This window comes from Poecilia latipinna, unplaced genomic scaffold, assembly GCF_001443285.1.
Source record: "Poecilia latipinna isolate Pla-1442-1.1 unplaced genomic scaffold, P_latipinna-1.0 Scaffold2297, whole genome shotgun sequence".
NCBI classification, from domain to species: Eukaryota; Metazoa; Chordata; class Actinopteri; order Cyprinodontiformes; family Poeciliidae; genus Poecilia; species Poecilia latipinna.
In genome coordinates, this window is record NW_015114913.1 from 9,875 (window position 1) to 23,828 (window position 13,954).

At 41.4% G+C, this 13,954-nt stretch overlaps 4 protein-coding genes and 1 long non-coding RNA gene across 5 annotated transcripts in view; 2 read left to right on the plus strand and 3 right to left on the minus strand.

Annotated features, from left to right (window-relative positions):
* urad (ureidoimidazoline (2-oxo-4-hydroxy-4-carboxy-5-) decarboxylase) lies at nucleotides 1-4,466 on the plus strand. The gene is made up of 12 exons (XM_015018627.1): nucleotides 1-21; nucleotides 144-255; nucleotides 333-475; nucleotides 629-783; nucleotides 910-1,045; nucleotides 1,159-1,327; nucleotides 2,380-2,480; nucleotides 2,555-2,666; nucleotides 2,747-2,955; nucleotides 3,036-3,148; nucleotides 3,225-3,832; nucleotides 3,929-4,466. Exons 11-12 carry the CDS (start codon nucleotides 3,574-3,576, stop codon nucleotides 4,276-4,278), a joined length of 609 nt encoding a protein of 202 aa, XP_014874113.1. The 5' UTR covers nucleotides 1-21; nucleotides 144-255; nucleotides 333-475; nucleotides 629-783; nucleotides 910-1,045; nucleotides 1,159-1,327; nucleotides 2,380-2,480; nucleotides 2,555-2,666; nucleotides 2,747-2,955; nucleotides 3,036-3,148; nucleotides 3,225-3,573; the 3' UTR covers nucleotides 4,279-4,466.
* Nucleotides 4,467-4,558: 92 nt separating this feature from the next.
* pdx1 (pancreatic and duodenal homeobox 1) lies at nucleotides 4,559-6,813 on the minus strand. Its single transcript, XM_015018626.1, has 2 exons — nucleotides 6,402-6,813; nucleotides 4,559-5,155 (listed from the first exon to the last, which is right to left on the minus strand). The coding sequence occupies exons 1-2, from the start codon at nucleotides 6,778-6,780 to the stop codon at nucleotides 4,767-4,769; spliced, it is 768 nt and encodes a 255-aa protein (XP_014874112.1). The 5' UTR covers nucleotides 6,781-6,813; the 3' UTR covers nucleotides 4,559-4,766.
* Nucleotides 6,814-7,207: 394 nt separating this feature from the next.
* LOC106937226 (uncharacterized) overlaps nucleotides 7,208-13,954 on the minus strand; it is a 20,741-nt gene continuing 13,994 nt past the window's right edge. Inside the window, exon 3 of the long non-coding RNA XR_001422342.1 lies at nucleotides 7,208-7,218. This is a non-coding gene — a long non-coding RNA (uncharacterized LOC106937226). The remainder of the gene's footprint in view (nucleotides 7,219-13,954) is intronic.
* On the minus strand, nucleotides 10,567-12,889 carry si:ch211-140b10.6 (uncharacterized LOC106937224). The gene is made up of 3 exons (XM_015018628.1): nucleotides 12,682-12,889; nucleotides 12,222-12,296; nucleotides 10,567-11,189 (listed from the first exon to the last, which is right to left on the minus strand). Exons 1-3 carry the CDS (start codon nucleotides 12,705-12,707, stop codon nucleotides 10,823-10,825), a joined length of 468 nt encoding a protein of 155 aa, XP_014874114.1. The 5' UTR covers nucleotides 12,708-12,889; the 3' UTR covers nucleotides 10,567-10,822.
* Nucleotides 13,584-13,954, plus strand: part of lnx2a (ligand of numb-protein X 2a) — a 23,889-nt gene continuing 23,518 nt past the window's right edge. Inside the window, exon 1 of the mRNA XM_015018624.1 lies at nucleotides 13,584-13,782. The gene's annotated coding sequence lies outside the window, so the exon portion shown is untranslated. The remainder of the gene's footprint in view (nucleotides 13,783-13,954) is intronic.

The window sequence follows — 13,954 nt, forward strand, 5'->3', positions numbered from 1 at the left end:
CTGTTGATCTTCGTGTTGTTGGTGAGTCATCATTTCTCATCTTTATTAAGACTCAACTAAACAGAGAAGCATAAAACTACCTTAATGTAGATAATTAGTGGATTTAACATAATGTTAACCAATTTTATTCACATGCTTCCTAGAACGTCCCTCAAAACCAAAGATGTCTCTGGATCATATAAATGATCAATACACGTCTCCTTATTTTAAATGCATCTCTGAGGGTTCTCCAAGGCCCAGTATTGAATGGTCTCGGTAAGACAACTAGTTTCTCTGTTCATATATGCATAGTTTTATCATTTCACTCTCTGACTATCAATGTTTCTTCTCAGTCCATCCTCAAGCGAGAGGAGAAAAGACATTGATGATTGGACAACAGAGAGCTCAGCCACAACTTCAAACTATGCATATAGTGGAGCGATGTGTTGTGCCAAAAATGATGAAGGACAAGAATGCACCCAGCTGTGTGACTTTGGTAATTACGTTAAAAACAGACACATATTAGAAAATGTCTTAACTCAGAGTTAACCTGACCAGAGAAGGAAAACAGCTCTCAGAATTATTCTCAAATTAAATTAGAAAAATATAAATAAACGCATTAAATAACTTGAAGTGTTTTATGTTTCAGACTTAAATACTGCTTCAATGAAACCAGACGAGGTTTCTAGTGTGACCATAAGTCCCGGTCAGCCTTTGGTACTTCGCTGCAGAAAAAATTTAGATTGTAGTACTATATGGGAACATGATGGCAAGGTTTTGGCGGAAACCTGTGCAGAGAATGAGGTACAGTGATGAAAACTGTGATTTTTTTTTTTATTGATATCAAAATACAACCACATTAACCACAGATTTCAGCTCATTTCAAAAACATTGTTCTACATGATTATGATTTCAATGTTTTTCTTCCAGATCTGTATTAAAAAGGACAGACAACAGAAGAGCTGCATGCTGTATGCCTTCATCAGATCAGTTACCTCACAACACAACGGCACATACACCTGCAAAAACTCAGGCGGAAGTAAATCTGTGGATGTTCATGTTACGGGTCAATATCAGTTCTTTACATGAACTATTACTGTTATCTTGTAATAACTACCATTTTATATTTTTAATTAATAATATACATCTGTTGAACATTTTAATTTCTTGTCTCCTCAGCTGAGAGCTTCCTCTCCTCCCAGCTGCCTGATCACTTTGTGATAACTGAGACCAGCTCCTGTTTGGCAGCAAATGTTTCCTACCACCCAGTGCTGCAGCTCTGCTACTGGGAAGCTCCTGATGGGAGTTTCACTAAATGCATCAGAGACAAGACAGCAACAAAGCAAAGGTAGCTTTATAAAGCAATGCCTCATCATCTCAGAATAATCATTTTTCAAAGATAATTATATAATATAAATTTTATCATTAAAATATTTTTAAATTTCCTTTTTTGTTTTTAACATACAGTGACATAATAAAAAGGATTTGGGTTTTTTCAAGAGATATGTTTTTTAAATTAAATAATTTATAATCACCCCCTTTATTTGGCTATGTCTAATCCAAATGCATTATAAGCAGCTGCCTTCAGAGGCCAACAAATTATTTACTAAAGTCCACCAGTGTGTAATCCATCATCAGAATAAATCTGTGATTGTTTAAACATTAATGAACAAACAGCTTCATGAAGATCAAGGAACACAAAAGACAGGCCGGTGAGCAAGTTCTCATGCAGCTTAATGAAAGGTCAAGTCATAGGACCGTTTTGTTTTTTTTTTTATTTTCAAAGTGGAGTGGAGAAGTGCACTACAAATCAGTTATTGTGTTTGTAAAAAAAAATACTACAACAAAATCAAATGCCCTTGTGTTTTCACTTCACAGTTATACAAGTCTTTTTAGTGTTGTGTCACACAAAATCCTAATTAATGCATGAAGGTGTGGGGTTGTATCATGAAGAAGTTTTTCTAGCTAAACTGAATGAACAACAATATTCTGACAACCATCTCGCATGTTAGCAAAAACAGCTCAAAACAACTTGCAACAGGTCAATCTTTGGGCCTGTCCTGTAGCCATAGCGTCAACCCAGAGCTCCTCTGTTTAAAAGTATATTAGACCTTAAAGTGAGATCAGTCTGGTCAGTGGGACACAAGTCCTCTACAATGATGTGAGAAAACATAGTTATTGCTGCTAAAACTGGTTCAACAATCTCTTTAATTATAGGATGTACTTTGTTTTTCACACACAGCTCCCCCACTTTTCATTTTTTATTATCATTGGCTGGAAATATACTGTTAAAGCCTCATAAAGACCAGATATTTTTTTTATGTATCAACCCCAAGAAGGGAAATTGTTCAGCTTTCCTTTTACCATATTAACCTGTTGGACGTGCCACTATTTTCTCAGGACTGTGAAGTATTGTGGACCATTACAGTCTGGAGAGTATAAACTACACCTGGAGGCTGGAGGAAAAACGGAAACAAAGAAAACAATTGTTTGTGTTCTAGGTAGGTATCTTGTGTGTCATTGTTAAAACGCAAATAAATACAGCATCACCTGTAATTTAAAATTTCCCTTCTAGAGAAACAAGAGCCATCATTTAAGAAAACAGATAATTACCTTTATGTTGAGACTGTGAGTGTCTTGCCTGCTAACTCTACATGGATGATGTCAAGTTTATCATCCGGCAACAGGTGAGTAATACGTAGCAGCTCAGCCATGAGAGATCAGCAGGCCTGATTGTTGAAGCTCAGTGATCTTTGTCTGACTGCAGCTCTGAAACAAACCCATCCTGGGAAGTGATTGAGAGTAATAACCACCCAGCTTCTGATGGCTTCTGTAACCAGAAACTCACCGGCAACGTGAGCACAATAAATGTAACGGTTGCAACAAAATTTAAGTTTTGCTTAATGGACCAAGCTGGGTCCAGGTGCAGTGAGGAACGTTATGAGGTTCCAAACCTCAAATTCCAAGCCTCCACAGGTAAGACAAGATCATTCACCCTCGACATTCATTCAATCACGTTGCTATAGCTGACTTCTGTCACGTTTTCACATTTTTAGCTCATCAATCTTATGACGGTCACTTAATAATGCCACTGAGAATCAGCATATTGGCTCTGCTCTTGGCTCTGACAATAATCTAATTTGTGCTCGTGTGCTACATCAAGAGAAAGGTATGTGTTGCACATGGCATCAACACAGACACAAGCAAATCCATAAAAGATACTAAATCATTTTGGTTTTCAACAGAAACCCCAATATCAGCCTCAGCTTCAGATGATCCAGATGGTTGGGCCTAACGACAACGACCTGTACGGATCTGAAAGAAGTTCCTGGAGAAGAAAAATTCCTCAATAGTGCTGTAAAATTTTAGTTGTTTGCCTAAATAAAAATATGACCTTTTTATTTCTACAATGATGTACTGTTTTGTACTAAAATATTGGAATCCCAATAAAATACATTAAGGCTTGTAATTTGAACTTGAGAAAACATTGAAGTTTACAGATGAATAGTTGTGTAAGGCCCTATCGTAGACGATGTCCTGTTCTTTGCTTTACAGCCGCTAGGTGTCGCCAGACATCAGATGTTTGCCAGTTGAATGTCCAGCAGTGCGTTAACCTGTTTTCAAAAGTGTTGTCCGAAGGTCATTAAACACTACCCGTTCAACCAAAAAACTGTTCCCATGGACATTTCGGCAGTAAATGCTCTTCCTTATGAAGATTTTGTAAATATTTTCGGTAATGTAGTGGAGAAATGTCCTCTTATAACAGCCGCTGTTTGGACCCGTCGTCCCTTTACGAGCTTAAATGCTTTAGAAGCTGCGATTCATGAATTCATCGATGCTCTCCCAGAGTCGGGTGAGGTTAAAGGATTTTCGCTGTTTCACGCATCTTGTACTTTTATTTATTACATCCATTCTGGGAGCAGTATAATGAATCACCAGTTGTGTTCAGGTAAAGAGGGGATCCTCAGGTGTCACCCGGACCTCGCGGGCAAGCATCTCCACAGCGGTGCATTGACCCGGGAGTCCCAGGAAGAGCAGACCCGAGCCGGGATGGACGTGCTGAGCTCGGCGGAGGCCTCGCAGATGACGCGGCTGAACGAGGAGTACAAGGGGCGTTTCGGATTCCCGTTTGTCATCTGCGCGCGGATGAATGACAAGGTGACCATCTTGCGCGAGCTCTCTGAGCGCTGCCAGAACGAGCGCGCGGCGGAAAGGGCGCGTGGCATTGGGGAGGTGAAGAAGATCTGCCGCCTGCGTCTCCAAGGTCTGGTGCTCTCTGACGCAACAAACAAGTTATAAAGCCTAGACCTCTGTTCCAGTGTAACCACATTTAACAGGGAGCTGCAATACTTGTATATGTTTTTATTTCAAAGTTAGCATATACACTTTTAAACAGTGTAATTAATAAAGCATGTGATTTAAACTTGTATACACAGGTGGATGCTGATATGGAATGTACACAATAGTAAAACCTGTTGCCTACTTGTTTTCTGTCCGAAATGTAACTTTGAATTGACTTGTGCATTGATTGATTGATTGACTCATTGATTGATTGATTGATTGATTGACTCATTGATTGATTGATTGATTTCTGCTCCCTGGATGAATGGCGCCCTGGGCAGTGAGCCACATTTCCTATGTAAAAAAAAAAAAAAAAAAAAAACACTGGAATGTATGAGGGGATCTTGACAGGTCCTTTAACTAGCTGTAAGAACAGCTTAATCTTTGTGCAACAAAAAATATATATATTTCCTATATAATCCAATTAAGAGGAGTGCTCTCCACGTCTATGCTGGTTCTCTGGACCCCGACGCGGACAACGTGTGGCCATGCAGTGGGGAAAGAGGGGGCGTGCTGGTGTGAGGTCCATTCGAGGAAGACACCCCTGCCCCCGCAGTCTCTCCCTGATCCCCAGAGGTGATGGAAGAGTCCTGGTCCGGCTCAGACCCCCTGGCCCTCCTCCGGTCCTCCTCCTTCTTCCACTTCATGCGTCGGTTCTGGAACCAGATCTTGATGTGGCGCTCGGTGAGGCTCAGGGTCAGCGCCAGCTCCACGCGTCGCGGCCTCGAGATGTAGCGGTTGAAGAGGAACTCCTTCTCGAGCTCCAGCAGCTGGGCGCGCGTGTACGCGGTCCGCGTGCGCTTGTTTTCCTCTGCCTCGGTCATCACGTAAGACCCTGGAAAACAAAATAAGTCTTTTATATGATGTAATTCTGTTTTTTTATTCTTTAAGACACTTTAATAAACTTTTTTTTTTATTGGGATTGTGGTAAAACTTAGAGCAGAGCCAAATAACTGATGATAAATTCAGAAAGTTGGTCATGCAACAGAAACAAAACAATAAATTTATTATTTATGTCCAGGCCAAATGACATCTAATTTATTCAAAACTAGTTCAATTGAAAATGGGAACTATTGTGACATCTTGATAATTTAAGCTGTATTTTTTTTAGTTCCGTTTATTTGTACTAACCTAAATCAAAGTGATTATTTAATAGTTTTTTTTTCCTCTTCCTGTTTCTATGTAAAAAGCACTTTTTCTGCTCTTTTTGACTCAAATAACCATCCATCCATCCATCCATCCATTTTCTGAACACCCTTGTCCCTCAGTGGGGTCGGGAGGGGTGCTGGTGCCTATCTCCAGCTAACGTTCCGGGCGAGAGGCGGGGTACATCCTGGACAGGTCGCCAGTCTGTCGCAGGGCAACACAGACCTCAAATAACCAATGAGTCAAAAATATATTTTATACATAACCAAAGTTATTGTTAAGAACTAAGGAATCAAACGTGCATTTATTTAACCATCTTAATTATGGGTAGTTTGTAAGTTTAATTAAAATAAAAAAAACAGTTTCTGTTAATATATATTAAAAAACTTTTCTAATATATATATATATATATATATATATATATATATATATATATATATATATATATATATATATATATATATATATATATATATATATATTTGTTGTTTTTTTTTATTTAACCCAAATAAAATTATATAAGTAATATATATAACTTTCAAAATAATGTAAAATCCATGATGGGTGAAAAAAGCGTTTGTGCAGAAGTCATATCATGTTTTGGCAGCATTTATATATCAGCCTTAAGATGACACACCACATTAATAATCTATTTATAAATTTTTAATGGATATAATTTCCTTAAAAGTTATAATCTTGCTACAGGTTTAAGTTTCAGAATCTACGCGCTGCAGTATCAAGTTGTGGCACTATAGCAAGCGCTGACCTTTTATTCCAAATGCAGTAAATTCAAGCCCTTTTCTAAGAGATGTCAATAAAGGCCCCCGAAAGTCAAATAGAGCTCAGATTTATTACTTGATTCCGCATTGTGGGTCCTTAAAAAAAATCATACACATTTATTTTCTTTCCTCGATTTATGTGCGGGTTTTCTGTACCTGTCCATTGGCCCTTCCAGGTGTGCGAGTGGGATTTGGTGGTCTTCATCCAGGGAAAAGGGAGGTGATATCTGTTCTGCTCTCCTGCGTCTATATAACTCGGAGGATGGAGTGTTGGCTGCTGCTGGAGGTCCTGCGGGTGGTGGAGCGGTGGCACGCCCGGATCCTCCCGCATGCCGGGCATGGTGAAAGCGGCAGGAGCGATGTCGGGAAGGCTGGCCTGCTCCAGGGTCCCCAGGGACGGCGGCGTGTACACGGAGTGCACCTGCCTGCTCATGTAGAGGCAGGGCGGCGGACTGTAGTCATCTCTCAGGGATCTCTGGTAGGCGCAGGAGTCTTTAAAAACCTGAGAGGGATAGAAGGGGTCTTCCCGATTCATGGTTGGAGAGGACCCGAGGCTGAGTACCTGCGATCCTGCCTCGGCGTGGACCTTCAGCTCTTACGCACCTGTGGCGCAACTGCAAGGCCGCCGCGGGCTCCGCACAGGTGTGTCCCTCTGACACCATGTGACCCTGCGGCGCACCAAGCCATTGGTTTCACTGTTTGCACAAAACGGGAGAGCTGCAGCGGCCGGTTTCCAGGAGATTCTGAGCAGAGCGCGTAAATCAGTGCCGCTCTGCAAATACAACAACGTTCACCTGCATCCACCTGTTTATTTCCCCCCAGACAAGAGGGCGAGTGAAAATGTGCCAGGGGCAATTGTCAGAACAGAAAAACACCTTTTAGGCCTACATGCGTGCAGTTTAGATTTCGGTCACCAAGATTTAGTGACCGAAATCTTGGGTGCATTGAAGCTCTCTTCCCAGCAAATGAATTTCTTCACTTAAACTGGAAGTCTTTTTATGCAATTCAGCCAAAAATGGCTGTGATATCTACTGTCCCGGATAACTTAGCTAACTATAAGGTCATAGAAATTATGTTAGCAAGTTATTTTGTGGAAGGGCTTAGTTCATTTTTCACTAACCGCCATTAACTTTGTAAATTCGTTGTGTTTCATTTGATTCTTTCTTCATAGCGATCGAGACTAAATGCAAATTGTAAAAATCGAAGCAGTAAAGTATAGACAAAAGGTCACTGAGTCTCAAAGCTTTTTCCAATCACTGAAATGTTGCTTCAGTGATTTTATTCTTTAAAAATATTACAAAGAATCATTACATATATATATTGTTTGTATCTGGAGAATGTTAAGTTCCTGTGGGTACTTTACGGGAACACCTCAAACATGCTGCTTCCAGATGGCAGCAAAAATAGAAATCAGGCAAGACATTATGGTTGATACCCATCTAGCACAACTCAGAGATAACAGCCTTACTTTGTGAGAAATGTCTTAGGGGCTGATGGAAATAAAACTGAAGTGTTTGGGCATTCGGTAGTTAAAAGAGGACAACTGGAATCTGGAGAACACCGTTCCAGCTGTGAAGCACGAGGGAGGTGGCATTATGTTGTGTGTTTTACAAAGAGTACTAATAATCACAAAATGTGATAGAGTATGGGTTCAATAACTGAATAACTGATTTTTCTGCTAGGTTTTGACATGATAAAATGTAATTAAGGTTATTTTAAAGAAACCAAAGTCAGCTAAACAACTGGTTTATTAGAGGACTATAAACCAGTTGGCCATAAGTGAAAACAAAAGCCTCCCTCAACCTTTTAATATAATTGTAGCAAATCACTCAGCATAATAAACAAATATATCAAAATTCAATGAATACTATTGGAAACTATTTTTTTTTACCAGATAATTAATAGAATTAAATTTCTATAACCTTTTGCAAGAAAAGTTGTTGTTATGAAATGAATTATATTAATTTATTTGGAAAAGGAGTGGAGGAAGGGTGCTTCTTCAGAGCTCTCTTCTGCATGGGATTAATCCAGATGTCAAACTCTGAAATCAGGGAGATTTTCAGGGCGGCGGAATATCATTAACTCCTGATCTTATGCTGTTTATATCTTGTCCATCCATCTGTCATTTTATTGTCCCACAGATTTACAGGCATGGAAAGTGGTCACTCTCTGCTATCACAGTTCCCCATCTCACCTCTCTATACTTAAGTCTCATCATCCCTCCTGTCGCCCCCTTAAAATTGCTTGGAAAGTTATCTAAAATGCATTCAAGGCACATCATGCTTCATAAACCACATAGTGGAGAATAGCCTGAGTTAACAGTTTCCTTCCTCTTTGCAACAATGATCAAATATAAATACCATTAAGCCATAATGCAGGTGGGTGTTATGTATAGAACTGGTTTACTTGAACTTTATTGCACCGCAGAGTGCCCCCATTAAGATACCGTGGAAAGTGCCATAATTGCATTTGAAGATCTCATTGCAAATAGTCCATTGATGCTGCACACACCATCAGAGTCGAAGGAGGTTCATTCAGGAAGGTTCTGCGTGTAAATGAACGCGTCTTATAGTCGTTGCGACGTCGCGGGTTTGAAGTCCGCAGCTTGCGGAGTCACGCTCCAGACACTCTGCGGTTAATTGAGTTCAGTCGCTCTCTCCAGCTTAATTGGCTTGCCGCGAGCGCCGATGTTTAATGAGGCGGACTCTCACGCGCGCACGCAGGGCCGCGAGAGGCTAATGGCTAGCAAACACGGCGAGAGTGCGGCGGCCGCAGCAGCCCTGTTTGTTGTCGCCAAGGGCTCTTGTCCGTGTGGAGCTGCTGGGTGAAAATGGTGTTAAATGATGCATCTAGAAAAGTGTAATGGATACATGTTGAACGCCAGACAGGGGTGACAAAACGGTGGTGGAAAATAGGACATCCCCGTGTCCGAGCTTTCCACTGCCCGTTTCCAAGACAACTGCGGCTGCTTTCCCAGGTCCCTTTATCTCGCAGGTCAAGCAATGTTTGCACCCATACATGCTTACTGTGCAGACAGGAGAGATATACAGATTAATTAGAGTATCACTGAAAAGTTCCTTTATGTCACTATTAAGTAAAGTTCAAAAAGTGATGCTTTAGATTTTTTCCACCTGTGTGGTTTTATTTTAAGCATTTATTTTCTGTTAAATTAGAAGATTACAGGTTACAGCTAATGACAAACCAAAATCAAGTTTTTTTTTCTGAAAATTAGAATGTTATGTCCTACAAAATTACGTGGAAAACTGCTTTCTGCATCAGCTGACTCTATTTGATGTCTTCAAGGAGTGTAAGTTATGGTCACTGCTAAAGAACCTGACTGTTCACGGAGTTCTGTATCCAACCATATAAAAAGGGAGGTTTAGTGAAAGTAAAAGGTGTAGGGGGAAAAAAAAGCAACAGCAATAACCGAAGCCTGCAGCTTGAGTCTGAGTTTTAAGAGTCACCACACTGGGGTATTTCAGGGTGATAATTGTTGCATTCTTTGTTGTTAAATCTACTCTAGGACAGAATCATCTGTAGGATTTTGCGGAGCCATTTCACCCGCCATTTGTGTATTATCAAGTCTAAGCCACTTTACATGATTCATGCCTGTGCAGATACAATTTATGGAGATGCTGATTTAATTTTTCAGCAGAACTTGGTGCGTGTCCACACTGTAAAAAGTACTACATCTGCTTTAATAACCATGGTGTCATTGTTCAAAAATATTTCCTGACCTAAAATCCAAAGAGAATCCATGGAGTATTGCTGAGATGACGATGAGAGTCATGAGAACCAACAATGCAGGCGGGCTGATGGCAGCCTGGGCTTCCTTAACACATCAATAGAGCCACATGTTGATCGTCTCCATGGTGAAAAGCACATAAACATATATTTCAGTAGATGGCAAAAGACTTGGGATTGGGGCCGAGGTCTTCCAGATGGACACAACTCTACACCACACACTGCGATGTTCAAGAAACAAGGCTGAGATTATTTGAGCTATGGTGTTTTAGAAATAAGGCAAATCTGAGATCACTTGGACCAGAGAGTAAAGGTGTGTCAGGAAAACATGTTCTTTTTTTATCTGCTTTAGCAAACAAAACACTTCCAGATAGCCTGACAAAAACTTGGACATGCGATAAAACTGAGCTTACCCTGTGGCGACAGCAGCCTGGGCTGTGTCAACACCATGACGTGTGAATAGCGGCTGAAGAATAGTAATGGCATTATAATGGAGGTTTGGTGAAACACAGCTAGACCCGAGCGTGAGTCAAGTGAGAAGGGAGGAGGAGAAAATGTTTGCTGAAGAGAGATTTCCGGGGAGATGCCAACGTAACGGCAGCTTGAGCTTTTTATTAGGTCACATTTTAGTGAAGAAGAACCAAAAAGAACAATAAATACACATTAATCTCACCAAAATCTTGAATAAAAAATAATCAGTAAAACACACTTTACTTTTTAAACCTAAATCATGTCTGATAAATCGCAACCTTCTACATCACACTAGTTCTGAAAGCCTGAGATGGTTCTGAGTGTGGAGACCCGCCACCTCTCCCCAGACAGAGCCAGTTCGCTTATGAAGTCTGTGTCCGTCTGCTTCTGCCTCCATTTCGTCCATCGTCGTGTCTTTTGTCTCTGTCGTCTCTGTGCCTGCGCTGCTGCTCCTTATCTCTGTCCAGCCGCTTATCTTGACTCGTGCGGCCGTCCCTTCGAGGAGGAGAAGGAGAGCGTTTACGGTCTGTGCGCCCTCCGTTACTCCTGCGATCCGTTGGCGGCGATCTGCTGCGGTCATGGCGTCTGTCCGGGGACTCGCTCCTCACGCGTCCTCTCGTGTTGCTGGAGTGGCTAGTTCTGGACACGTCGGAGTGGCGCTGCAGGTCTGTGGAGCGAAGCGTGTTGAGGAGAAAACGTTTGTTGGTGCCCTGCAGGGGGCATTTCAACCTGTTAGGGGAACACAGAGGGTCAATCCAGCCATCAGAACGTCACTCAGAGGAGGAGATGGATGTGATATAAAGGAGTCAGATGATCATAACTCACAAGGCACCAGGGATAGACTTTGCCTTTAGATGTTTTCATTCTGCCTTTTGCCATGTTACAATCACAGACTCTCATAGTATGTTACTGGGATTTGTTTTTTTACCCTAACACAAACTATAAGATAATTTGAAAAAAGAAAAAAGAAAGATAAAGATACTAAAACATTTTACAAGTAAAAATCTGAAAGGTGTGGCATGAACATGTCTTCAGCCCCCTTTCCTTTAGATATGTTCAACCAACAATTTCAGTATAACCCAGTTCTTTTATGAAGGCTTCAGAGGTTTGTTTGAAAACAAATAGCATCAGGGAGATCAAGGAACAGAAGACGGGTTTAAAGACGTATTGGGATATAAAGTAGGGACGCACGACATATCGGCATGTATATCGGTATCGTCTGCTGTCATTTTTAACATATTGCTACTGGCCTGATGAGTAAAACTAGGCAGATATCAACAACCATTGTTTATTTATATCTTAATAGGATTTGTGTATGTGTTTCAAGAGGGTCATATGGCAGTTTTACTGATGCAGTTCAGGATTATGGGGTGTTTAACTGAAGCAGAGAGGCAAAGAAGGCAGCGCAGTTGATATGGCGCCGAAGATGTATTGAAATAAATATGTATGATATTGTTAAATTACATAAGTATTAATATCGCATAACAATATTGGCCCAAATTTTCATCCCCAACATAAAGCAACATCCCAAACTAATAATTCTTCAATCTATTAATTTAAAATGCTCAACATATGGCACAAGAAAACCTGTTGGTCGTAAAATCTTACTAAAACAGGCTAAAATTTCCACATTTGGAAGAGCATAGTGAGTTTGGACACTTTAGTGAGAGAAGGGGAACTAGAAAGTTTAACTGTAACTAAAAAACATATACCTCTTTAAAGAACACCAGAAATACATTCAACACAAGAATCCGAGCTCACCATCCTGCGGGGCCCATGGTCTCTGCTCTCAGCCGGGCTCTGTCCGTCTCCCTGAGGAGCTCCTCTACAGCGCGCCTGCATGGACAGATGGATCCACAGGAAAGTGCGTAATGTACAAATGGACATGAAACTGAGCTCAAACAAGACATAAACACTCAAGGTAGAGCCAAAGGGATATTAAGAGGTGAGAGAAAACTGTAGAAGTGAATCATATGACAGCGGGCTGTGTCCTCGGTTAACCCGAGCTGCTGATAATGAGCTTCACCGAATCACACGGCGCAGGCATCTTGAAGCAGGCTAGTCCATGGATGCATTTTTATAAATATTACACATAAAGAGAGGCCCATTAGCAGCCCATGCTGCTAATGGGCTGGAGGTACAGTTTGGAAGTGAAATAAGCGCGGACATTGTCCGTTTTACGTTGACTGGGGGGGGGGGGAACAGGGATTAAGTTACTCACTTTTCCAGATCGTTATCTTCTGCCATCACCTTCCGGCTTAACACAAACAGTTATGAGCTGTTACACAAAGAGATACTTCATCTTTAAATCAATATCTGCAGTGTTAATGTTGCATTCCCGTCTGTTTACTTCCCCGAGAGGGCCTCTCACCAAGGACCCTGTTCTTTTGGCAGCCGTGAAGAATGCCTGATTCGTGTTTCTGAATATATAGAGCTGCTGATGTTTTCCTGAATTGTTTGATATGTTAAATTTCTGTTTTAAATGAACATTTAATCTTAATTAAAACAAAAAAAATTTGATTAGAAGTTATGTTTCATGTCCTTTTTATTTTATCTTCCCCAAAATCCAGGAGTTGGAAAGGAGCATGGCAGATCAAAGAGCAGAAAAAGAAGAAGGAAGTTCAAATCATCACTGTAAATCATATTGAGTAAGGATCACATCATTGACTTCAACATCTTTTGCCTTGCCTAACCATGCGGCAAGACAGAAATTGAAAGAGGAGCACCGTAAGCAAAAGAGGCATAAGAAACAATTGATGGGGTCCTCCAGGACATCTTAGTGTAAAATATCAGATAGGCTGATAGACTGACAGACAAACAAATAGGTAAAACTGCAGTAAAGGCAAAAATGGATATATTTTTTTTCTTTGAGTTCTTTTTCCGCTCCCTACATGGATGGTGCCCTGGGTGAAGAGCCACAAGTCTCTACTGAAATGCATGAGAGAATCTTGAGAAAGACATAAACCTCCCCTACAATGTTGCATGAATATAAAAATTACATGCGTTTATATAAATAAATTAAACGCAAGACAACCAAGGTTTTTAAAAGTAGGTTTTTGTACAGGCAGATAACAAGCCTCCTCTACCTCAGCAGGCGCACTCATACCCCGCCTACTCCCAGTTTGATTGACACAAGTAGGCGGAGCCAGCGTCAGCAAAGGCACGGGGGCGTTTTCGTGCGGGTTTGCACGAAAACGCTCGGTTGCGGCGAATGCGTGATCGAGGTCCCGCCGCTGACAATTGTCCGCCTCCCCCCCGCCCCCTCCCATCACCCCTGTTCGGGGCCCGAGCGCTCAGCGCGGAGGAGCCGCCGGCGAAAAAGGTAGCTATCATCCCTCACATCTGCATGCATGAGTGGTGTCACTGTGTGGCTGGGTTTGCATTGGTACTGTCGCTTCTTCTGTCCTTCTGTCCTTCTGTCCTCGCTCTGCCGCTCCTGGAAGGAGGGTGGGATGGAGTCAGACAGATGGAGAGGTGGCGGCGGTGGTGGTGGG

Coding starts and splice junctions, on each gene's coding strand:
- urad (XM_015018627.1), top strand. CDS start 3,574: ATGTCCAGCAGTGCGTTAACCTGTTTTCAAAAGTGTTGTCCGAAGGTC. Junction 3,833..3,928: donor CGATGCTCTCCCAGAGTCGG/GTGAGGTTAAAG, acceptor AGTTGTGTTCAG/GTAAAGAGGGGATCCTCAGG.
- pdx1 (XM_015018626.1), bottom strand. CDS start 6,780: ATGAATCGGGAAGACCCCTTCTATCCCTCTCAGGTTTTTAAAGACTCC. Junction 5,156..6,401: donor CTGGAAGGGCCAATGGACAG/GTACAGAAAACC, acceptor TTTGTTTTCCAG/GGTCTTACGTGATGACCGAG.
- si:ch211-140b10.6 (XM_015018628.1), bottom strand. CDS start 12,707: ATGGCAGAAGATAACGATCTGGAAAA. Junction 12,297..12,681: donor GAAGATAACGATCTGGAAAA/GTGAGTAACTTA, acceptor CTGTCCATGCAG/GCGCGCTGTAGAGGAGCTCC. Junction 11,190..12,221: donor ACCATGGGCCCCGCAGGATG/GTGAGCTCGGAT, acceptor TTCCCCTAACAG/GTTGAAATGCCCCCTGCAGG.